Below are 25,923 nucleotides of genomic sequence, written 5' to 3' on the forward strand. Positions count from 1 at the left end.
GCCATTTGTTCTGCTGTAAGAGCATAGATCAATTTAAGTCTGATTTGTCTGAGGCTGTTGTGGGTTCTGGTCTAGCTTAAGCCTCCGTCATGTAACCCTATCCTCTTCATGTCCCTGTAAATGTCCCCAGAGTCTTGGACAAGAAAAATGGAAGAATGGGGTCATGAAATGTGAAAAGAAAGGTTCAGAGAAGAAGTGGATAAAGAACATTGATTGAGATTTAACTATAACCCCATAGCTGGAAGTACAATGTCCACATCATGTTTGTCCATCTGAAGAATGATTAAAAATATTTGAAGTGGCAGAATGAAGGGCAGAAACTTGAGCAGGATCCACCTCAGTGTTGCAGCGAGCTAGCTAAAAAGAAGGCAGCTGGTCCCAGCAAGCAAAGATTTATGGCACAAAGAGGATGGCAAAACTCACACGGGTTCCACGTTTGATCATGGGGATCCTGGTTAAAGTAAGCCATTTGACCTGTCACAACCCATTGGAACGGAAGTAGGACCGAAATTCAGGAGTACACAGGAGACGCAGAGGTAATTCGGGAAAAATGTTTATTACCCCAAGGTCGGGGATCCGGCAGGCAGTCATGTGCAGCAGCGGTCGTTGGGACATCGGGCGTAGAGAGCAGGTCAGCGGGCAGGCAGGAGTCAGTACACGGGAGAACGATCAAAGCAGGAAGGAGTATCAAGGGAGCCACGCTTACGGGGTTGGTCGTAGAACAGGCAAAGGTCGGTACACACGGGTTGGCGATCAGGGATACGGGAGTGCTGCAACAGGGCATAAACTTCAACGATCTGGCGCGGACCAGTCGTCCCCATGGTCCTATATATACCGGGGCCAATCAGCCCGCATGATGTGCAGGTGTGTGCCTCCCAATTAGCGCGACCGCGCGGGCACCCGCACAGCCCGGGCTGGAGTATGACAAACCTAAAAAGAAATACTTCTCCAGAGGGGGAAGGGGCAGTGTACAATGGAATGGGGTACAATCGAATGTGGATCCTTGTGTTATGAACTTGAGTTTTTCCAACACAAAATAATCTTAAAATGATTAACCTGAATGTTTCCCATTGAAATGTATGTAAATGTAATCAATATATTTCAGCTCCAAAAATAAATTATATTGCAGTGGATCGGTACTGGGCCGTGAGTCATTTGTTACTGGGTCACACAGAAAGAATATCCATCCATCTATCTGCCATTGATCCATCCATTGATCTTAGCCGCTTATCCTCACAAGGGTTGCAGGAGTGCAGAAGCCAATCCGAGTTCTCATTGGGCAGGAGGGGGGAACACCCAGAACTGACTGCCTGATCTATCTATCTATCTATCTATCTATCTATCTATCTATCTATCTATCTATCTATCTATCTATCTATCTATCTATCTATCTATCTATCTATCTATCTATCTATCTATCTATCTATCTATCTATCTATCTATCTATCTATCAGTTAAGAGTCTTTAGAGAAGTGTGCATACTGGAAATAATGTACTGTTCTGTGTTGTCATGTCAGTTCTGCGCGAAATTGCTGATGCAACACTAATCAAGTATCTAAGTTATTGGTTCATGTTGATGTGACTAATGTGACTAAACAGATTAATCCACGTTTTCAGTATACAGGGTTCCCTCACTACTTTGCACTTCACTTTTTGCGCCTTCAGCGCTTTCCTGTTGACCATGCCATAACCTCTCGTGTTCACAATGAGGCATTGTGCTGATGCAAAAGTTTCCTCCGAAGGTCCCAAGAGGAAGAGGAAATTGATGACAATCAGCAAAAAAGTTAAACTTCTAGATACGATCAAAGACGGGAGAAGTTACGCTATTTGTAGTGCGCCACAGTAGGATACATACTGTAAATACATACTGTACTGTTGACATATTTTAAACATTTTGGCACCGACATACACATAAAACACAACTCATCTCAAAGGTAGAAAACTCAGCTATGTACATGGCTAGTCCCTCCAACAGAGGATTATCTGAATGAGAAATGTTAATTATGTACTGCAATAAAAATGTTCCTGAGCAGCATGAGCTTTTATAATCAAAGATTAGACACTTGTACTGTTATAATTTTTCACAAGTATACAAAGCATAAATATTGGACAGTTGACATATTTTACACATTCTGGTAACCACATACACAGAAATAAAAAAACCTCCCCATCTCAAAGGTGAAAAGCCCAGCTACATCGCCAGTACCTACAGCAGAAGAGGTTCCGAGTGGTGAATGCTATCTATACAGTAATATAGTGGGTTATAACTTTTATTTATATTATAAATTTATAATACTTTATATATTATGTTTATAAGGTTTTAGAATTAAAGATTTGACTAAATACTATTTTGTGTTTCAAATATGCAAAGTACAAATACTGTTTTCATATTTTAAACATTGTAGTACCCACATAAACATGCATCCCCCCACTTCACGGTTTTTAACTTTTCGTGGGTGGTTCTGATTCAAATTAACAGTGACAAACAAGGCATTATTGTGTTTTTTATTGCTACATGCCTAACAAGTTACCACCAGGTGCAGTAGATTCTCAGAAAACCAACAAGACCCAGCATTCAGGGTATACACACTCTTGGGGCTGTAAAAGTGGGCATTTTGTTGAAAGATGTCATGACCAGAACCCAAGGCTGAACCCAAAATGCACGACACATGGGACCAGGTACAGTTCAGAAAGCATCTTTATTCTGTCCAAGGTCAATTCAAGGAGCAGTGTCTGAATCAGTAGGTGAAGAGGCAGGGTCATCAAAGAGGCCGGGTTCGGTACACAGAGCATCAAAGGCAAGGACATGGAGTTGCGGGAACGTGACATGAAGTACAACAATCTGGCAAGGACCAGACCGCACGCGTGGCAAGATAAACGGAACGTAATTACCAAGACGAGACTCAGGTGAGCAAATCAGCTCATCGGAGTAGGTGCGCTCCAAGTTGAGGAGAGACACACCCAGAAAGGGGCGTGTTAAAAAAATAGCAGTTTGGATTTCAATCAGTGAGGTCCTCAATTTTGTGAAAACAGGTCTGAATCAGGTGGCCCATATTTAAGGATGAAGCCAGCACTTGTTGAACGTGCATTTCTCCTTGAAAGCCTGAGGAAAATCGGTGGTACAACACATTGTTCAGAAGAACAGTGGACTATGATTAAAAGTTTAATTGGAGAGGAGACGCCTTATAAAGAGGTGCAAAAAATTATAGACTGTTCAGCTAAAATGATCTCTAATGCTTTAAAATGGATAGCAAAACCAGAGACAAGTGGTAGAAAATGGAAAGGCTCAGCCAATGATCAACTCCAGGATGATCAAAGACAGCCTGGAGTTACCTGTAAGTACGGTGACAGAGAGAAGACGTCTGTGCAAACCTAATCTATTTACAAGAATCCCCCGCAAATTCCTTCTGTTAAAATAAAAAAGGCATGTGCAGAAGAGGTTAAAATTTGCCAAAGAACACATCAACTTTCCTATAGTGAAATGGATGAATATTTTGTGGATGTATGAGAGTAAAAATTGTTCTTTTTAGGCCTACCGGTCCCAGACAGTGTTTGAAATGACCCCCAAACACTGAATTTAAGCATAGTACACAGTGAATACAGTCATGCCTTTCAAGAAATTTCCCAATTGCAGTCTTAAGATTGTGTATATCACGAATGCTGGGTCTTGCTGGTTTTCTGAGAATCTACTGCACCTACTGGTAACTTGATTGATATGTAGCAATAAAAAAATATAGTGAAAACACATTGGACTGCAATTATTTTGAACACTACTGTAACCTGTGTGGTGTACATCACCAAGTCATAGGTACGGTTAAGCAAATGTTATTTTTTTTTGAAGAAATATTTCTGCCATTCAGCTGCTGCTGTTCTGAGAATTGTCACAACAAAAACCAATCATCAAAACAACAATCAACAAAAGAACACTGCTCCATTAAAGGTAAATTAAAGAGTTAACAATACAATATCTTGTTGTTATTTTTCACATGTAAACATAATGACCTAGCTCAACTGTCAATCTGGCCTCTGAGCCAAAATGTTTGCCCCCCACCCCCTTTTCTAGGCCCATAAGTACAATAAACTTTTCCAGACAAATTTCATTTATTGCCCTTATAAACATTGTAAATTTGTTATTGTGGTCACACTCGTTTTGTGAAACAAAGCATCTGGGTTATCTCGTGAAGTGTGGGATTCTTAGCAAGATGCCATCAAGACCCAATTTGTTTCAGTACACACATTAAAATGTGGCATTTGCATGCATGTGTCCATGTGTGCCACTGGTTTGTCTCATTAGACCACATGTTACCATATCCTGTTTTATTTGTGAACATGCACACACACACATGTGAACACATGCACACGCAATCACAATGAAAGTAACAGTTCAGAAGTTCAGCTCATATTTAATTAGCAAGGCATCTTTGACAGGACAAAAAGGCAACTAATACACACATTTGTTGTGTTGTGATATCTGTGTTTGACTGTTAACTTCAAAATTACAATGAATGTTAAATCTAATCACTGAAACTGACTGAAAACTGTTAAACAACTCGGAATTTAATTCAGAACATTACCAAAGTGATAAGCGCTGACCGAAAACTCAAACAGTTCTGTGGCTGGGAAGCAAAACAAACAATTCACCAAATAAATGAACAGATGAATAATGAACAAACCACACGCAATGCACAGCCCACACAAATATTTTTTAGCACATTTTGAAATAGAATGTCAAATCATTCAAATGTATACAATAAATGGGTGCCTCTCCATCTTGTTGCAACACACTGTCAGCAGTGCCAGATTTACCCGTTTTTTATTTCATTGTCAACTCTCAGTGTTTCACTTTTTACATGAGTACTTCATCTGATGTCACTTCACAATAAGAGGATAGAGAAGTTGTACACTGATCATTAAGATCATTAAACCAGCGTAAAATAAACTTCCCACATCTGAATTACTATACTGTAGATGAGAAAAAGCCCTCTTTCCCTAAGTGCTCCATCAGTTTCGGGATCTGTGGTTTAGCTGAGATAATGTTTAGTTTTGTTTCATGTTTTTCCATGTGCCATGTTGTTGGTCATGTCTTGTGCTGATACAGTTACAATGACACTGCAACATGCTGGCAGTTTTCTGCCTTTAGTTGTTGTCACACCCTGCTGCGCCAATCAGTATTCATATTATTTACAACCAACTATTGCACAACTCTACACACTAAACTGCATATACTCCTTGAACCTTGACACCCTTTGAACAATTGTCATTGCACTGGACTATCGCTTCAATGGGCATGCTAGAAGAATGTATCCTTGCACAACTTTGCACAACTGTGAGTCCTTAAAAGGAAAAAAAATACCTGTCAATTGAATGTCTATTGTTCATCGTTCTTGTCAGTTAATTTGTTCTGTTCTTCATATTAACATGTATGTCGTACTAGGGCGGCACCAACTACCCAAGACTAATTCCTTGTGTTTTATTATATACTAGGTCTGTCATAAGCCAGCGGCACAGGTGTGGACCCAAATGCAGGACTCCGAGGCAAGGGCATGATACTAAGACTGGTTTTATTCCAGAAGGAGGTCGAACACAAAAAGGCAATCCAAAACATGGAAGCACAAAAACGTTAGACAATAGGCAAGATCTAAAAACGTGTGCAAGGTCCGATGACTATGAGGCAAACTAAGAAACATGGACAAGATGTGGTCAAACTAAAGAGGCACGGGGAGATTGCTCTACACTAAACTTGCTAACTTATGCGCAGTAGCGTAGTATTCTAGGATGCAGTAAAGCAAAAGCAACAAACTGGCCAATGACGATGACACATTAACCACTTAAGTGCTTGGTCAATTAGCGTTCAACATGCAACACAGCTGTGTGACAGCTGTCAGAGGTGGAACCACCCAGGGCAGTGGCCTGGCCACGCCCCTCACAGGAAGTACCGCTCACGGCAGTGGCTAGGCCCTACCCCTGACAGAGCCCCCCTGGCCCCCAAGCGCGAATCCCAGACACGACAGTACAAAAAAAATGACCAGGGGAGGGCGGATATATTTTGCGTGGATTTAAAAAAAGTTCTTTATTTTCAACTATTTATTTCAAAATGCATGTCCAAAATATATGTAGTAATAATATTACTTCACATTGTAAGGTTTATTTTACATATGAATTTTGGGGAGAGTCTTCCTTGAAAGTCCAAGGATGGTTACTTGTGGAGGGGATCATCCGACCTCGTTGCATCCATTAGTGTTGACAAATGGATAAGAATGTTGTTCTTTACTTGTCTTGAGAGAAGCTGCAACTTTCTCATGAAAGCCTTCACTGAATTCTACATTTCATACACAAAAAGGCCCTTGCATTGCAGTTCAACATTATCCATCCATCCATCCATCCATCCATCCATCATCCATCCATCCATCCATCCATCCATCCATCCATCCATCCATCCATCCATCCATTTTCTTAACTGCTTATCGTCACAAGGGTCACGGGAGTGCTGGAGCCTATCCCAGCTGTCAACGGGCAGGAGGCAGGGTACACCCTGAAATGGTTGCCAGCTAATCGGAGGGCACATAGAGACAAACAGCCACACTTACAATCACACCTAGGGGTAATTTAGAGTGTCCAGTTAACCCTAGAGAACCCAAGACACCCAAATGCTTTTTTAAAATTGTGAGCCCATTGGTTCTCTAGGGTTAATGTTGCATGTTTTTGGGATGTGCTAGGAAACCGGAGTGCCCGGAGAAAACCCACACAGGCATGGGGAGAACATGCAAACTCAAAACAGGGAGGGCTGGGAATGAACCTGGGTCCTCAGAACTGTGAGATCAATGCTTTCCAGCTGTGCTACTCTGCCGCCCAGTTCAACATTAAGTTCATTCAATATTGCACTCAAATCCTCGAGAAATCCAAGGTCTGGCACCTAGTCTTCATCTGAAAGCTGTGGGGTGTGCTGTCGTTTCTTCACACAGAAATCCTGAATCTGGTCTGTCAGGTCCCAGACGCCATTCAGTAATTTGCCTAGGCCAAGCCATATTGCAGCACAGTGATAGCTTATCTCACCATGTTCTGTCTCATTTTCTTCCAAAAGTGCAACAAAATGTCTGTGATTTAATGCTCTTGTTCTGATGAAATTAATTTCATTAGAGCATCAACATGGTTAATTTTCAACACTGAATGACACACTTCCAGACGTATAATGCAATTTAAGAATGTCAATTTCTGCACATGTTTCATTTTTGTCACTTTATCCTACATTCTCTTCAAAAGTGCAATATTTTTACGAGTCAGATTTGGACAACCGTCCATTGTCTACCTACCAGCTCCCATTTTCGTTCCAACTTGCTCTTTGGTCCCGTTCATTGATTGCATGGCTGCTAACTCCTCTGTGATTTGAAAGTCTTCAGTTATCCCACGTAAGAAGATGAGCAGCTGGGCAGTGTCACGTACATCGCAGCTTTCATCCAACACCAGAGAGAAATAGTCAAAGTCGGCCACTCTGTTCCTCATCTGAAGCTCCAGGTTTCCAGCGATGTTGTCAACTCGCCTTGTGATAGCCATCGGGCGAGTGGCATGTACTCAAATGCTCCCATTTTCTCAAGGCATATCAGCGCAACAGTCCAATAACCACTCCTTGAGAAAGTCTCCATGAGAAAACCTCACCGACTTTGTGAGAAATTACATAACTTGTCTTGATAGCTGCATCTCTGGGTGTATAACATTTTGTGAAAAAAAATCCTTGTTGGCTTTCGAGTTTTGTAAGCAACTAGGGATCGCAAAAAAACGCTTACTTTCATAATCGGTTTTAACCGAACACCTGTAGCAAAAAAACGATTAACCGGTTTTAAAATCGGTACCATTGTGGTGTTTACATAATTCACCCACGGGACCTCAACTCGAGGTCCCGCGCACGGACTGTTTTTGTTGTTGCTCTTCCGGAGTGACGAGTTCACAGAGTTCCCGCCGTTATGCGAGTAGTGTTTTGATGTCTGCCAATAAAACAAGTTTTGTTCCTGTTTCCGACATTCCGCCTCCGACTCCTTTTCTCCGGCGCTACAGCATCGATCGTTAATGTACTCCGGGGTAATGGGGTAGTTTGTATACAATATTGACAAACAAGCTTGTTGAATGTGGCTTTCAACAACGCACTCGTGTAAGTTAAATTTTTGTTCTTTTTTTTGTAAAAATGCTTTAATGTTAACATTCTTGAAAAAAGTGGAAATGATATTGAAAAAATAGCGCAATGTGGAATACCGGAACCAGAAGAAATTATTGGATTTTTTAACCAATTTTGAAAGTCCGATTACGGTTTCGGTTTTAAACAATCGAAAACCAGTTATAACCAATTAATTGTAACCGTTTTCGATCCCTGGTAAGCAACACATCAGACTCCCTTGCACCCTCTTCATCAGACAGATTTCTGCATTTTTCCTCATGTTTGGTCATGTAGTGGCCATTGAAATCGTAGCCTTTTAGCACAGTGACCTGTTTACCATAAATTAACCAGACTGCAAAGAAGTACTTGGCAGTCCAAGTACTGGATTGTTGAAAATACGGCATTCATTAATCAACTTTTCTTTTCTTGCCATGATTGGACATCTTGTGGGTAACCTAGATAGCATCAATTGTTGCTGTTTACCTACTGTACCCTTGTGGGTCACGCTGCACGTGCATCCACGTGGCAGTAAATACGCACGTAACACTTTTCAAAACAAAAGTAACACAGTTGTATTGCTTGGACGAAATACTTATTATTTTTTCATTTATGTTCTCATTTATTATTAGCCTCATGAGGGCCTGGACAGGATGAGCTATTGGACCATATGTGGTAAAGTAAAAGTTCTCTTACTTGAGTACAATATTTTGTTATTGTACCCACCTCAGGCCTCATTACACATTATAAAGTGGATTAAACACATGGCTTATAGCGTTATTCTTTTTACTAATGAAGCACTGTGTGCCTATGGTCTGTAATTATATTTCTTAGAATAGAGAATGAAACCTTGGATATTGCCATGGAGGTGCCAAATGTTAGACCAAGTCTGAAAGCCGTCAGCTGATTTAACTGAAAATGGTCATCAGAGTGTTTTACACATATACATTACTTTTACAGGATGACAACGACAATAAAACAAAACACATGCAAATACCTCAACACTTTATCTACAACCCCTGGAAGTGACCACGGGCAGGGATAGGGGCTCACAGTAGTTAATTTGCCCTGATTGAAACCAACACTGACCTTGGGATTGACAAAGGTGTTGTTCTTCTTTAGTTATTTCATTTTATTTATGATCAGTTTGTTACATAACAAATGAAATCACTTGTCATCAAAATTAATTTGAACCTAAGTTGTAGGGTTAAAAACTTACTCCACATTGTGTTTTTGTTAATTCAACAGTTTTTATCAAATAAAAACCACAGAATTACTATTACAGATCAGAAAAAAAACAGTGGTGATAACACAATACATTGCAGCTTTGAATAATAAATGTTAATTATTCTGCTCAGCTTTCACACACACAAACACTATATCAATTATAAGTCTTGTCAAATATGTACACACGTGGGAACAGATATGAGATCAACACAGCAACAAACAAGAACACACTATTTCGTCCAACAGTTATTTTCTGTACGAGCATTGTTATTTTTTACCCGAACACGTATGCGCACGCACGCACGCGCACAAACACACGCACACATGCACACACACACACACACACACACACACTATTCTTTAAGCGTGGGAACAGACAGGTCGCATGAATATGGATGTCAGTGTTCAGATTAGTATGCAAGAGCTCTGGAGTCCTAGTGACATTTATCAAGCTATTGCTCAAGTATGACTCAAAAAAAAATAACCCTGTAGACGTGATTCTAAAAAATTATAATACTGTGCATATCTGATAGGATCCACATTCACAGCAACAACTGGGAGATCATCCAGTTTATTACTCTTGGTGAAGCAACATTTAGCTTTTATGCTCCACACAAATAGAATAAGTTTCCAACAGAAGTGACACTAGTCCCAAGTGAGAATGTTTTAAGTCTAGCAGCATCCAGCTCCAGCGACGGCCGAGCCTTAGTCGATCTCCGCCGGCGCTTTACCAACAACCAACCACAGCGTCATCCCACTTCCGCACCAGCGACGGCCGAGCCTCAGTCGACCTTTGCCGGCGCTTCGCCGACAACCAAGCTGCATCGCTATCCTGCTCCAGGGACGGCCGAGCCTCACCCAACCTCCGCCGGTGCTTCGCCACCAACCAAGCCACAACGGCAACTTCCCCCGACGCTTTGTCAGCTCAGTCAGCAGCGGGCTCCAAGGCGATGATCTTTGAAATTATGGATCTTATGGACAGGATTCAGCGACAATTGAACATTCTCGTCCCAGGATGGCCACAGCGGTTTCGAGTCCATGCGGCGGAGAAAATCAACCCGCAGTCAAGCCAAGCCCACGTCGCGGTGGCGACTAACCCGCTACCAAGCCAACCCCACATCGCAGTAGCAACCGACCCCGCTACCGAGCCAAGTCCACGTCACGGTGGCAACTGACTTCCTGGTGAACCACGCTCACGCTGCAGTAGCAACTGACCTGCTACCAAGTCAAGTCCACGTCGGGTCAGTTGCCACCCCACATCCACATTGCAGTGGCGACAGACTAAATGGCGAACCACGCCAGAGATCCGCTATGGAGCCAGGCCCACGTTGCGGTGGCAACAGACCCACTGCCACGCTACATCCACGTCGCGGTGGCAACAGACTTCCAAGTGAACCATGTTCCTTTGAACCACGTTCCTGTCCAGGCAGCGGTGACAGCTCGTCGACCGCCCCCCGTTCCTCTCCAGGCGGCGGTGAAGGCCTGTTGGCCGCTCCATGTTCCGGTCCAGGCGGCGAAGGCTTGTCGTCTGGCCCACATTCTTGTTTAGGCTCCGGCGAAGGCTCGGCCACCCGACATTCCTGTCAAGGCGGTGGGTCATCAGCCGCCCCACGTTCCTGTCCAGGCGGCTGCGACGGCTCGTTGGCCGCCCCACGTTCCTGCCCCGGCGGTGGCGACATCACAGTCCTCTTCGTTTCAGGACCGGCGGCGACAGGTATTTGGCAGGTCTTACATTCCTGCTTCGACGGCGAGGTGTCCTCAGCTGCCCGCCACTCCTGCTTAGACAGCGACCTGTCCTTGGCTGTCCCCCGCTCCTGTCTCGACCGCGACCAGCACGCGGCAGCCTCACTCTCCTGTCTCGATAGCAACAGCGACAGGTATACGGCCGCCTCACGCCCTTGTCTCGATGGTGGCCATCTCCCTCTCCTGCTTCAATGGTACCCGGCTGCCTCACGACTAGAACTCGGCAGCGACGAATCCCCAGCCACCTCACGACCACGTCCTGGGAGGTCTTCATCCGGAACCGTTGCCTGCTCCTGTCTGGCTTCTGCTTCGCCTTTGGGTTCCTCCTCGTGGACTTCCTACCAACTCACCACGTAGGGTCCCTGGTGTGTGCTGTTTTGCCCGACCTCCTGACCTGCTTGGTCGGATGCCTCGTTTTGGGTGGCCTGGAAGGGGTTTGTGCCCTCCCCCGGTCCCCATCGCCTCCCCCCCCCCCCCCGGTCATGTTTTATGTTCTGTTTTTTTTTTTTTTTTTTTGGTCGCATCTGGCATCTGCGCCTTAAGGGAGGGTTCTGTCATAAGCAAGGTTTCATCTCTGACACCTGTTGCCGGTCACAGCTGTATCACATGAGGCACTGTGATTAGACAATGTAATTAAGTTAAATTTTGTCACTGGTTTTTGCCAGTTCGTTGAGTATGCTTTCCGCATCCAGGGTTGCTCCGCCACTGTGCCATTATAGTCCAGTCACACTTTTGGTTATGCTCTTTAGCTGACTTATAGTTATCGGACATTGTTTCTTGTGTTTTGGATCCTGCCTTCTTGGACTTTCGTTTATAATAAAACCCACTGAACATCATGTCCTCGTCTTGGAATCCTGTATTTGGGTCCGACCATGCACCGTTGGTTCGTGACATGTGCGGAAGAGGACAATGAGTGATGAGATCTGTGTGTAAATGGAACATTGTCACTTCTCTTGGCAAGCATGGCAAAATGCAATGTGAGGAGTTATACTTACTTAAAATGACCTGATGCTAATCACTGGTGACTTGAAAATATCACTCAAATCAAATAATTCAAAAGCATTTAATGTTATTATATGCTGTGGATACAACGAAATGATGACTGCTTCTCTACAAGGTGCATGCGTGAATAAAATGAAATAAAAATAGAAGAACAAAAACAGCAGGTAAAATACGTACATCAAGGCACAGTTATTGCTAAAAATAAATAAATAAATGAATGAATGCACATAGTGTATTTTTCAGTCTTATGCTCCCTCTCCAGGCCTTGAAAGATTATTAAAACCAAGGAAAGCAAACAAAAGTGAAGTTGTAAAATATTACATTACAGTAATGTTATGTTCAGTGGTTCTGAGTTCAAGGAGTTGATGGCTATGGGGAAAAAACTGTCTTTGAATCTGGTTGTCCGTGTTTTGTGGGGCCTGTACCGCCTGCCAGAGGGCAGCAGGTTAAATAGGTGATGACCAGGATGTGAAGAGTCTTTTACAATTTTAGTGGCCTTGCTGTGATAGCGGGAGTTGGCAATGTCCTCTAGGGAGGGCAGAGAGCAACCAGTCATTTTCTGGGCACTGTTGATCACTCTTTGCAGATCTTTCCTGTCCACTGCTGTACATCCAGCGTATCACACTGTGATGCAGTATGTGAGGATGCTCTTCACGGTGGTTCTGTAGAAAGCCTGCAGCATCTTAACTTCCAAGTTTCACTTTGCTGGGCCTTTTTCACCACCACGGTGGTATTAACAGTCTAGTCCACTCAAGTCCAATCCATGGACCTTCGTATCTGTCTTACTGTGTCCTGATCAAATTCACCAAAATCACGTTACACCAGTATTCAGGCATGGTTTTAAGAGTAAGTGTAAAATTTAGATCAATTTTCTGGAACTTTCACGCCAAGAACATGTTCAGGAAAACTCTCTTGCTGCGTCGAAATGCCCAGTTAGGCACAGATGAATATAGAAACAATTTCGGACTCGCCAAAATGAAGGACATGAAGAAAATTACACAAAAAGTAACAATTTATTTTCTTCAGTAGACCACTCCTTCTTTAGAATTGACTTATTTCTTACAAGTAACTCAATTCCTTAAAACAGCACTTCCAAAATACATCCAATAATAATCAGAAATCATGCTCCATTTCTCTCTGCCTCGAACCTGAAATACCAAATCAAATATGACACCTTCTCCAACCTGCTTCTTAAAAACTTCCATCCATCCATCATCCATTGTCTTAGCTGCTTATCCTCACAAGGGTCGCGGGAGTGCTGGAGCATATCCCAACTGTCATCGGGCAGGAGGCAGGGTACACCCTGAACTGGTTGCCAGCCGATCGCAGGGCACATAGAAACAGACAACAGTTGTACTCACAATCCCACCTAGGGGAAAATTGGAGTGTTCAATTAATGTTGCATGTTTTGGGGATGTGGGTGGAAACTGGAGTATCCGGGGAAAACCCACGCAGGCAAGGGGAGAACATGCAAACTCAACACAAGCTGGCTGGGATTGAAGAACTGTGAGGTCAACATTTTACACCTGTGCCACCGTGCCGCCCTCTTAAATACTTCTCAACTGAAAAATTCAGAGTTTCATACATTTGTAGGGGAGGAATGTAAATGGTTTCTAGATATGAACGACTCCACACCTAAATTCTTATGATTACTTTGGGGAACAGGGAAATCTGTAATTACAGGTGAAATAATTTCAGTCTTCCTACAAGAAAAAATAAGAACAAAAACAAGAAAGCCACCATTCACTCACAGAACAACTCACAGAATAATACGCAATGAATCAGACAGATCTACTTAGAACCAACTTTTATAATGCTTGACAACTTGATTGCATTTATGAAAAAGAAGAGTTCATATGTTAATTTTGCAAACCAACGTCAATATAACAAATAAAAAAACAGCATTTACATGCACAAAAGATTAAAATGGGAAATTTACTCAATCACCACAAGATGTTAACATTCTACAACCTCTACCTTATATTCATCTCACAATAAGCCAAATAAAAATGTCATTAAAACATTTGTCAATAATTGAAACATTGCTAACTTAACTTCAGAAAGTAAAGAGTTTTTAAACACCCTAGTAAAAGTCACAGAGTTGCGTAAGGCTTTAAATGATATGCTAACAGGTAGAACGTCTGGAAATGATGGGTTTTGCAGTTCTACAAACATTTCTGGTTTATGCTCAAACAACTATTTTTCAGAATGGTGCTAGAAATAAAAGATAAAGGCTTAATTAGAAGCCATATAAATAAACCTGCAATAAAACTACTGCTGAAACCAGGGAAAGACTCCACTCACCTCTCAAATTACCCACCAGTGTGGGAATATGCTTCTACAACAACATAAAGTAGTGTACTGGCATCACAGAGCTCATCATATATTGCACATACATATTGTACATTACTTGAGTCACTGTTTTGAACTGTAAGCAAGCTCGCTTCACAGCTTGCTCCAGTCTTAATACAGATCTTCAATAGATCTCTAGAACTGTGTGAAGTTACATCCTACTTTAAATGCTCCACCATTATCCCAGTCCCCAAGAAACCTGCAATTTCAAGTCTGAATGACTCCAGGTCTGTCGTCCTGACATCTGTGGTCATGAAGCTGCCTGCAATTTGCCTACCAAGCAAACATTTTTGTGGATGATGGAATCAACATGGGACTGCTCTTTATCCTAGAAAACCTTGAGTCCGCAGCGACCTATGCAAGGATCCTGTTTGTGGACTTCACCTCTGCGGTTAACACCATAATCCCTAAACTCCTCTCTTCCAAGCTTTTCTAAATCAGCACCTCGTTTGCCATCTGCTAATGAATTTACAGCATACTGATGGGCAGGACACAGCAGCTGAGGCTGGGGGATGCCAACTCATCCATAAATACCACCAGCACCAGAGCGCTCAAAGGATGTGTACTTTCTCCGCTACTCTTTTCACTTTAGATGAACACCTGCACCTCAACGCACCCAGCTGTCAAACTCTTGAAGTTTGGAGACAATATCACAGTCATCGGTTTATTGAAGATGTGGACGACTCTGCATTCTGACAGAAAAAAAGTGGAGCAGATAGACCTATGGTGCAGCTGACACAATCTGGCGCTGAACACGTACAAGACTGTAGAGATGATCATGGACTCCGGGGAACATCCTTCATAACAGCTGCCCAACAGGCTGTCTGTCTAGTTATCTCATGTCAACCATTAAGATCTCGAAATTCCTGGGAATTACAGCCACTCAGTGTCTGGGGCATTGCCAGGCCACTGCCAAGCGCAGTGCTTCCTGTGAGGGGCATGGCCACTGCCGTGGACGGTGCCAACCTCTGACAGATGTAGTACAGCTGCGTTACATTCTGGACACTAATTGACCAAGTATTTAAGTGGTGAATGTGTCTTCGGCATTTGCCAATTCGTTGCATATGGTTTACTCCATCCTGGGATACTCCGCCACTCTGCATAAGTTTCCAAGTTTAGTGTAGAGCATTCCTTTGTGACAGCGAGCCTTTACCTCTTTAGTCTGACCACGTGTTGTCCATGGTTCTAAGTTTGCCTCGTAGTAATCAGACCTTGTGCACGTTTTTGGATCTTGCCTGTTGCCTAGCGTTTTTGTGCTTCTACCTTTTTTGGACTGGCTTTTCATGTTCGACCTCCTTCTGGAATAAAAACACTCTTAATATCATGCCCTCGCCTCGGAGTCCTGCATTTGGGACTGCCCCCGTGCCGCTTGTTCATGACACTCAGGGCCTGATGTTGGTCTCCCAACATCAAAATTCCGCCTCAAATAGGTCCAGGAGAGGATGTAATTCCTGGAGCTTCTGAGGATGCAGGGCCTGCCACAGGAGCTTTTGAGGCAGTTCTACACAGCATTAAATAAATCCCTCCTGCGTTCATCCATCACAGTCTGGTTTGGTGCTACAACACAAAAGGGCAAAGTCTGCCAAATGCAACAGACAATTAGGCCTGCAAGAAAAATCATTGGTATTCCCCTACCTTCCCTTGAGGAATTGAATGCTACCAGAACTAAGACAAGAGCATGCCAAATCCTGGACATTCCACCTCCCGGTCATCACCATTTCCTGCTCCTTACCTTGGGTAGACACTTTTGGACAACGCAAACTAAAATCAGCAGACATTCCAACAGCTGATTCCCTCTTGCCATTAAAATGCTAGAGGCAGTATGTTTTTATCTTTTAAAGTCGTTACTGTAAAATTGGCTGTCAATTGTCATACTACAGCGGCTCACACTATACCATAGACAAATTCCTTGTGTTTTTGACATACTTGGCAATAAAGAGCATTCTGACTCTGGTTAAACCAAAGTGTCTGACCAAACCCAAAGTGTTTCTATTTCATTTCATTCATACATTTATACATTTCCATAATTTACACTATCCGGGACTGTGAGCAACATGTGTGAAGTTCTGTAACAGACACTTGGAGATTAATATTTCATGGGAAGCAGGATAAATAATGTGTGTATTTGATTCTCTATGTCCTAGATTGAGATTGCGGTTGTATTTAACATCAGCACAAATAACTGGTTGGTTAATGACTGGGAGCTTAGTACCAATATCATTGCACCAACTAAACTAAATGAGTCAGTCTTCCACTTATGATGATCACCTTTGGATTTGACACTGCTTCCTGTTGCAATTACTTGTTTGCGCATCTTCAGTTAGCTGCATTTAATGGTTTTCCACTTCATGTGAAAATGACAGTCTGTAGATTGGCTGTCCTCTGTGTTGACCATACACACCATGATTTCTTGGTTCTTATTTTTGATCCTGAAAATAGTGTTCATTATGAACCCCCGGAGGTTTTCCAAGCACATTAGAATTAACAAAATAATTCATACAGCTCAAGTCGCTGATAGTGTAGTGGTAGTGGCCTGCCTTTGGTGCGGGCAGCGTGTGATCGATTCCTGCTCAGTGATGGTGTCGATATCTGCCCTGCGACTGACAGGCGACCAGTTCCGGGTGTAGTCTGCCTTTCGCCCAAAGCTAGCTGGAATAGACTCCAGCTTTCCCGCATCCCTTGTGATGATAAGTGGCTTGGATAACACAACTCACACCAGTACCAGTACAACAGTGCAAAAATAATCTTTATAATCTTTGCATAACCCGGCCTTGTTAGCAATGATCAGGCAATTATTAAATGTGCCTCAAATTTAACTAGATGCAAAAAGAATGAGAAACATTGAAAGAGGTACCCTAAAGACAGATCTTTGCACGAGGCCAATGTTTGAAACAAACATAAAGTACATGCATAAAGTGAATATTAAGGTTGTATTCCTCCTGGGTGTAAATTAGGGGCATGAACATAACTGCTTGCACTGCAGTAACAAGAGATTTTCTCCCTCAGATTTACTATAGGCTAAAGTCTTCACACAATTGTTTTTGGGTTGGGGTAGCATGAGCACGATCAAGCGGTATTTTAATAGTGACATTCCAGTTCTGACCTGAAGTAGCTGCTTTTGTGAGACGAAAGCTCCAGTTTCTCAGTAATCGCCTGGGGATCTGCACACAATAATAAAACATACACAATCACACAGATATGTATGCAACTGAACACCCTGATTTACACACAGCAGTATGATTTGATGGTAATTGAGGAGGAACATCTGGACAAGAACTTAACTGAAGTTAAAAAATCAGGCCCCAACCAACAATAAATACAGTGTGTGTGTCCGTGTGTGTGTGTGTGTGTGTGTGTGTGCATGTGGCTATGCGCGCGTGTGTGTTTCTCTCTGTCTGAGTCTCTGAGCCAATACCTTCTACATCATGATTTCACATCATGCAACATGGTGCCATGACTGTAGTACATTCCAGGTAAGACATTGAATTGAATTGAATCTGAATCAAGGTGGAACAGTGACGGAACATTCTAGAGGGTTTTCTCTAGGAACTCCACTTTCCTCCATCCATTCATTTTTAGCCGCTTATCCTCACAAGGGTCGCGGGAATACTGGAGCCTATTCCAGCTGTCAACGGGCAGGAGGCGGGGTCCACCCTGAACTGGTTGCCAGCCAATTGCAGGGCACATCGAGACAAACAGCCGCACTCACAATCACACCAAGGAGCAATTTAGAGTGTCCAATTAATGTTGCATGTTTTGGGGATGTGGGAGGAAATCGGAGTGCCTGGAGAAAACACACGCAGACAACGGGGAGAACATGCAAAATCCACACAGGCAAGTCTGGGATTGAACCTAGGACCTCAGAACTGTGAGGCTAACGCTTTCCAGGTGAACCAGCGTGTCGCCCCAAGTTTCCTACCACATCCCCCAAAAAAAAGCATTAATTGGAGACTCTAAATTGCTTCAACAGCTTTAACTCTTTGAGGAAGATTTTCAACAAGGTTTAGCCTTCAGGGTTCCTTTCCTTTCCAGGAACTGAGGAGCAAATATTTTGGACATGTAAAGTGTTTGAAACATATGTGACATTTTAAGTTGAGAACAAATAAAATGGAGTACAGGTTGAATAATTAATCAATTACAAATCATCAGGTTAATTGACACATATGAATTATGGTTTTAAAGCCGGGGTGTCGAATTTATTTTGTAGTGGGGCCCACTGAAGTTATTGTGTCCATCAGGACACCATATAAAATGGGCTTCCTTTTATTATTTCATAGCATGTATAATACATATAAACGGATGAATGTTTGACGGATACCAGGTGGCACGGTGGATCATTTGTTAAGTGTTGCCCTCACAGTTCTGAGGTCCAGGGTTCAATCCCGGCCCCGTCTGTATGGAGTTTGCATGTCCTCCTCGTGCCTGCGTGGGTTTTCTCCGGGCACTCCAGTTTCCTCCCACATCCCAAAAACATGCAACATTAATTGGACACTCTAAATTGCCCCTAGGTTTGATTGGGAGTGTGGCTATTTGTCTCGATGTGCCCTGCAATTGGCTGGAAACCAGTTCAGGGTGTACCCTGCCTCCTGCCTGTTGACAGCTGACTCGAGCACTCCCCGTAACCCTTGCATGAATAAGCAGCTAAGAAAATGGATGGATGATGGATACTAATTAGAATACGGTGTTATTTTAAAAAGAGGTGTTTGTTCCCCCGAAAAAGTGATTGTACAATTTAATATCACTCAATTTGCAATTCTGGTACAGAAGCACGTGAGGTAGACAGTCATGATCTACTTTCGCGAGACACATGAAATGATGTGGCAAGCCAGATCTGACTCCAGGCTTTGACTTTAACACCTGTGATTTAGAGATATTGTTTAACTTAAGAAGTTGAAAGTCAGAGATATTGAACTTGATAAATTACTCAGACACCCATTTTCTATACCACTTATGCCCATTATAGTTCCAGGTGTGCTAGCGCCTATCTCAGCTGACTTCTGGCTCGAGGCAGGGTACACCCTTGACTGGTCCACAGCCAATCACAGGGCACGCAGACAAAAACAACCTCTCAAATTCAGTCTTACAAATAATTTGGAGTCTTCAAATAACCAATAACCTCATATGCTTTTTTTTAAAATATGGGAGGAAATCGGACTACCGGTAAAAAATCCACATAAGCAAATGAAGAATATACACACTCCACACAAGGGCCAGAATCTGGATACGAACCCATGCATTATGAACAGTGAGATGGGATGTGCTCACTAGTAATCCACAGTGCTAGACTTAAAAAAATGTTTCAAAACTTTTCAATACCTTTAAATTTCTGTGATGTACAATCATCTTGCTGGCATGAATGATGTTTTACATATTTTTTCTGTTCAGTGTCTACACGGGACATTTAATTATTCGACTAGTTATGCTTTCCTTTCTTATGTTTTCCTGTAATCTAAGTTTGACAGTTTGGCTACTGTAAGGTCCTATCTCACTGGTGGGACGATTGTGGAGGCTGACCAGTAACACGGTAAACCCAGGAGACCAGAATATTGCTTGCACTTTCACCAGGACGATGCATCAGAGACATCTCCAGTCAAGATGACAAGCGTTTCACCCAGCAGTCACTGATTAAGGGCCCTAAATGCAGAGGGGTTGCGTCAGGAAGGGCATCCGGCGTAAAATTGTGCCAAAGAAAAATATGTGTTCATTTAAGATGACACGCTGTGGCGACCCCTAACTGGACAAGCCGAAAGGAAAGAAGAAAGTACATCCATAATAATTTATTAGTGTCCTTGTTGTTGTTGTATTGTATACTTTCGCTGTCAAACTCTCAAATAGGAAAATGAGGCTTTAAAATGGCCAAGAAAAGGGACATTCTTTCAGCTTGCAGACCCTGCGGGTGTGTCACTGAGAACTCTGAAAATTCCGCTTCCTTTGTCAATCAAATACATTTACCGCCCTCCTTCTCTCACGACTCCTTTCCACCGACCGAGATATCACACGCTCTCACGGGATGTTAAGAAGCAATATCTGACCCGGGCATGATGACCAAAAACTGGCCCTTCACGTTAGTTTTATCTCCTTTGATATTCATCGGAGAACACATTTTTGTTGCCGAACCCTCAGCCCTGTATGAATTTCTTCTGTATGAAGCTATGAGTGAAGGAGACTGTGAGGCTAACAGCACTCAGGGTAATGTGCTGGATCTCCTTCTCTAACCCCTGGAAGGGGTCCACGGGGCAAGGGCCCTCGTCCATTTAGCTATGGCCTCGCAGCGCAACGCGCATAGGTGCCAAATGGCAAGACACATTTCCCAAATAACATTAAACACATAACACTAAAGGGTAATGTATATTTTCGGGGTGTGCACATAATATCACAGCAAATTACATGCTATACTGGTAGAGCTATTTACAAAGAAGGAATTGCAATTCTGCCAAATTGCTCCTCCATGGAATAAGGCCAATCGGTGTTTATATATTGGAGGATACGACCCAGGCTCATGATATAGGGCTAGTTTTTAGTCCACCCCACATTATCAGGAAACTTTAAAAGGTGAGAAAGAATTTTAAGCCATTTCTCAAATTCATCCATCCATTTTCTTAGCCAGTTATCCTCACAAGGGTCGCAGGAGTGCTGGAGCCTATCCCACCTATCAATGGGCTGGAGGCAGGGTATCCCCGAATTTGGTGCCAGCCAATCGTTGTGTCTTTCCACGTTTTTAGCACATATCTTTGAACATTTAATGTGTTGAACCTTTTTCTCTATAGTGAGCATATGGAGGAGTCTGCAAAACGTTTGCCACCGGAACTCCCTGTCAACCGTGCTAGTCTACGGGGGAACATAGGAGAGATTGCTAAAACTCAAGTCATCATCAGGCCTACTTGTCTCCAGCCCTGTCAGACAGACCAGTTAGTTTTATGGCCATTACGAAGAGGAGCAGTAGAATGCAAGTGGGTTATCATAAACTTTCTTACTCATGAGCAATCTGTCCCCTCCCCACATTTTTGAAACAACATCTACTCTTCTCTGTAACTGCTGTGTTCTCAAGTATGCTCACAATTTCTGCTGTTACACTTAAAAATTGAAAAATGGGCAATTGAATTTATAGGTCATTTTTGTTTCATTTTTCATTGAAATGTTGTCCATCTCTTTTCAAATGCACAAGTCAAAAAGAATAAAGATGCTTTTCTCATCCTGGATGAATTTCTTTACTGTTGCTCAGAAAGCATTCTATTTGAAAGAGACCTTGTTCCTCTCAAGTTAGATATTTTACATGACTTTGGAAGGTGGGCAGTTAAGAGTTATTTTGTTTAGATTGGCACACCACAGTTGTCAGTTACCCTCAAAGTCCTGCCTCAATCGAATTCGCAGTTCAGTCAGTTGACAGGAGCAAGGAACCTTGCACCAAATTAACTGTCATGGTCTATTGAAAACAACGAGCGTTCAGCCTGGCCACAGTAAATTGAGTGTAATCCTGTTTAGTCAGGTTTGTGCTGTCTTATATGATGCCTGGAACCACACAAACACCTCCTCTTCACCTCTTCACCACTTTTAATTCTGTCTGAGTGTTTGTAGTCAAAGAAATATAACTGCCGCATTATTCTGTCTTTAGGTTGCAGAAATTGCATGCCTACAATTTTGTCTCAGTCTGAATCTCCACCCCATTTTTTTTTTTTTTTTTTTGCCTTTCCCAATCTCTTTCACCTCAGTTTTGCTGGAGTGACTTCTAGTTTCTGGTCTTAAACTCATTAGTTTAGGCGCCTTATAACCTGTTACAAACAAACGGGACAACATCCAAGATTAATGGTAGTTCAGTGACTGAGATAAAGACTGGCTGAGATTTAAGGCTACTTCACAAGTTCACACTTTCCCACACACACACACGTACATGCACACACACACACACACACATGCACACGCACACACACACATGCACACGCACACACATGCACACGCACACATGCACACTCTTCAATTTATGTGTGGGAGGAATTTACAAACTGACCGTTATTTTACCTCTGTCTTTACCAATTGTTGGGCTTCTTCTTCAGTCCTTGTCTTTCTCCCCCTCTTCTATCTAAGCCTTAATGTAGCTCGAGCAGAAAGGAGGGGGTGAGCCACCATAGCAGCAGATGCCAGAGAGTCCTCTGGCTCATGCCCACTGCCTCGCATTCCAATAGCTTTACACTACGCTTCCAGCCAACTCCAATAACAGTCACCAGCAGACAAAGGCTGCTTGGCTCCCACCACCTCACAACGTTAATGATTTGGCAATGACATTATTCCACATCCAACATGAATGAGTCAACACGGTCTGTGTGTCCGGCTGGTAGCAAAGTAGTACATGGTTTAACACTGGATCCAGCTTTGTGATAAAGTTCCGCCACCAAGAAAAAATCTGATCAATGCATTTGCTGTCTTGTGGGGTCTTTTTTTCAGACTCAGGCCTGAAACCAATGGCCTAATTCTCTCCTGGTCATCGTGGTAACACAAAGCCATAGTTCCATTGCCACACCCCGCAGTGTAGGGGGCTGCATGATCAATGACTCATTTGCATGGGACAAGACTCCCAGTCAAAGTAATGTACTTTTTTCCACAGTGCCCTAAAAAAAGTTTGAATTGTGTTTGTAGTCTGTGTTAAAGATTCTATTTTAATAATATGTAATAGAAATGTTATTATGACACATGGGACACCTATTTTAATGTTCATGATTATGCCTCCTTTAAGATTTTATGCATATTCATAGTCTAGAATTTGAATGTACTGTATGTTTGTCAATGACAGAACATTTTCTTTTAATCTTTAAATGAAGGTGACCAAATGTAATCTCCATGTGAATCTATGCCAAGCTTGCACTGACCTCAGACTGATCATTAAATCAGCTCTGTGGTCTGAGGAGATACTGATATGAAACTGGTGGATGGTGAAAACAAAAAGGCTCTCTTGTGTTGCTGGATATTTTAGCAGAAAACCTAAACTCCAAATAACTGCAAATCTATAATAAATATAAATACCTGATACTACAAGACATAATGGATCAACTCATGGGCTGTAATTTCTGTACGTGCAATTTGAGAATCAAGTAATCACAAATTAACTCAAGGAAGCATTTGTCTGGAAGTGAAAAGAACTTTGTCTCATAACTGGTTTTTGCCACCCCCTTAAATAAGAAGGGAAAATACTGGAACAATGTTCACCACATGATGATTTTATGACCCATGTCATGGGAGATGAACACCAGACTAGACTATATTCTTGCCTTTTCATAGTAAACCCCGTTATTACTAAAACCGGTTTCCTGTGGTTGGCCAGAGACAAGATCAGTTTTCTTGAGCCACCAAAGTTCATATGAAATCATAAGGTTCGGAGGACATGACTCCATGACAGCTGGTTTAAAGAAAAAACACGAGGGTATCTTGTTTGTGGTGTCAGTGCATCCTCGGTCTGCTGGGACTGAGAAACAAAATCAGATTTGGCATGAATATGTGTTCCATAACCCACTTTTCAACAAGATTCTACATAAAAGGCTGCATGGTGATTCTTGCCGGAAATTCATAGAACTGCTCTCATAATAACATGGACTAATGTGCATCACTTTCATTGTTGATTAGCAGCTGTGTCTTTTTACTGAGCGGGAATGTGTTTGCAATATTTTATTTTATTTATATTACAAATCTGTGATTCTTTTTGTTAAAGAAATCATTCATAAGTTCTCATTTTGTACATACTGTAGTTGGTTACACATCACCACCTAACTTCTACCTTTGAACTCATTGTCTTGAAAACAGATGTAATCAATCAGAAAGATGTAATCAATCAGACAGATGTAGTCAATCAAACAATCATACACACACATACACTCATCATGTGATTTATGTGAATAAAAAGAAGCTGCAAGGGGACACGAGTTGGAGTTGGTTGGAAACAGGGAGAAGCTTAGGAGCAAGTAAAACTTGAAGCCTTCTCTGTTCGCCTTCTTTTAATAGAGTCAAGCTTTTTAAACTGACATTTTGTCCTTCGAGCCGGATCCCCAACACACCACCGCCCATCGAGGAGGGAGAAAACACCCCGAAGTCTGTCGACAGCCAGGAGCATTTAGCTGTTCCTGAAGAAAACCCCTGGTGGGACGTAAATTCGTGGCCAGGCCGGTGCAAGAGTCCAATCTCCCCTCGGTGGATGAAGGTTGACAGGATCATGAACAACTGGCGTCCAGACAACGTGTGAACCGGTAAGTGAAGGCTACTCCGCCGGAAGGAGATTTAAGGCTACTCCGCCAGAAGGAGTTTGAAGGCCACTCCGCCAGAAGGAGGTTAAAGGCTACTCTGCCAGAAGGAGGTTGAAGGCTACTCCACCAGAAAGAGGTTTAAGGCTACTCCGCCAGAAGGAGGTTTCAAGGCTACTCCGCCAGAAGGAGTTTTAAGCCTACTCCGCCAGAAGGAGGTTTTAAGGTTACTCCACCTTTAAAGAGGGTATTTATAAGGATCCATAAATGTGTGAGTGGGTGAATGCGAGTGTGAATGCCATTACGTACTTGTGTAATCATAGGTCATGGATGGAAACCTAATGATGCTAACAGAAGTCTGTGTTCCGGTGAAGTACACAAGATAGTGGATTAGGACTTAGGTCCTAAAAAGGACAAGTAATCTCTAAGGGGCAAACGTACAAAAGCATAATGGTGAGCGAGAATAGTAAATCTGCCCTAAAGGGGATGTAAAGTTTATGAAATAATGTTTACCGGGCAGCATGATGTTTCTTAAAGAAATGGGGAAAAAAAATAAGAGAAAAATAGCATGGCTTAAATGACAAGTTAAAAGTTGAAGGAAGCAGCAGGTTAGTAGAAAGATTGATGGCAAGTGTTACAGGGAAGTAAGGAAAAGCAAATATTAAGACTTACATTTTAGGATGACGAGAGGTTGGTTAGCATAGGCAAGAAAGAGAAAGGCAGGAGTGTCAGTTGAAGTAATGCAAGCAGTGGCTATATTAAAACAAGCTACAACAGTTTAAAAAAGGCTAAAGAAAGTGAGGCAGAAAGAGAGCTGTAAGAAAATCTTGTAAAAAAATGAAAAAGAAAAAAAAATGCTGTCTCCCTGGGAAATACATTCGCTAATAAAAGCGCCAAGGAGGCAGCAACAGGAAAATATGGCACACACATATTAACACAATCAGCCCGCCTTTCCCACGAAGTTAGCTGAGATAGGCTCCAGCTTTCCCGCAACTCTTGCTAGGATAAACGGCTTGGATAATGACATGTTATGACAAATTGTATGCATGTGCGCTGAGGCTGCATCCCAGCCTCAGCCAGAATGTGCCTCCAGCGGCCCTGAGGTGAATGGACTTTTGAGACCACTGATATACATAATAAGGAGAAAACCTGTATTACCAAAAAAATAAAAAATAAAATAAAATATGTTTAAAACACTGGCAATTTTGAGTCATGGGCCTTGCCATGTCTCAA

General features: G+C 42.5%; 2 protein-coding genes across 9 annotated transcripts in view; one reads left to right on the forward strand and one right to left on the reverse strand.

Annotated features, from left to right (window-relative positions):
• The window catches only part of fat3a (FAT atypical cadherin 3a), a 171,979-nt gene extending 164,142 nt beyond the window's left edge, over positions 1-7,837 (reverse strand). For all 5 annotated transcript variants that reach the window (XR_009796083.1, XM_061827451.1, XM_061827449.1 and 2 more), the window contains exon 1: positions 7,311-7,837. Coding sequence is in view for 4 of the 5 variants with exons in the window: in XM_061827451.1 (XP_061683435.1) it covers positions 7,311-7,551 (241 nt within the window). In the remaining variant the exon portion in view is untranslated. The remainder of the gene's footprint in view (positions 1-7,310) is intronic.
• Positions 7,838-8,010: 173 nt separating this feature from the next.
• Positions 8,011-21,621, forward strand: LOC133504823 (uncharacterized). 4 transcript variants are annotated; one of them, XM_061827459.1, is made up of 3 exons: positions 8,011-8,143; positions 8,776-8,818; positions 10,047-11,564. In XM_061827459.1, the coding sequence occupies exon 3, from the start codon at positions 10,682-10,684 to the stop codon at positions 11,468-11,470; it is 789 nt and encodes a 262-aa protein (XP_061683443.1). In that variant the 5' UTR covers positions 8,011-8,143; positions 8,776-8,818; positions 10,047-10,681; the 3' UTR covers positions 11,471-11,564. The 4 variants fall into 3 exon arrangements, 3 of the variants coding, with proteins under 3 accessions (XP_061683442.1, XP_061683443.1, XP_061683444.1); XR_009796084.1 differs by lacking the exon at positions 10,047-11,564 and adding an exon at positions 21,235-21,621; XM_061827458.1 differs by having other exon boundaries at positions 9,904-11,564.
• The last annotated feature ends 4,302 nt before the right edge of the window (positions 21,622-25,923 follow it).

Source organism: Syngnathoides biaculeatus, chromosome 8 (genome assembly GCF_019802595.1).
Source record: "Syngnathoides biaculeatus isolate LvHL_M chromosome 8, ASM1980259v1, whole genome shotgun sequence".
NCBI lineage: Eukaryota > Metazoa > Chordata > Actinopteri > Syngnathiformes > Syngnathidae > Syngnathoides > Syngnathoides biaculeatus.

Coding starts and splice junctions, on each gene's coding strand:
- LOC133504823 (XM_061827458.1), top strand. CDS start 10,682: ATGGAGCCAGGCCCACGTTGCGGTGGCAACAGACCCACTGCCACGCTA.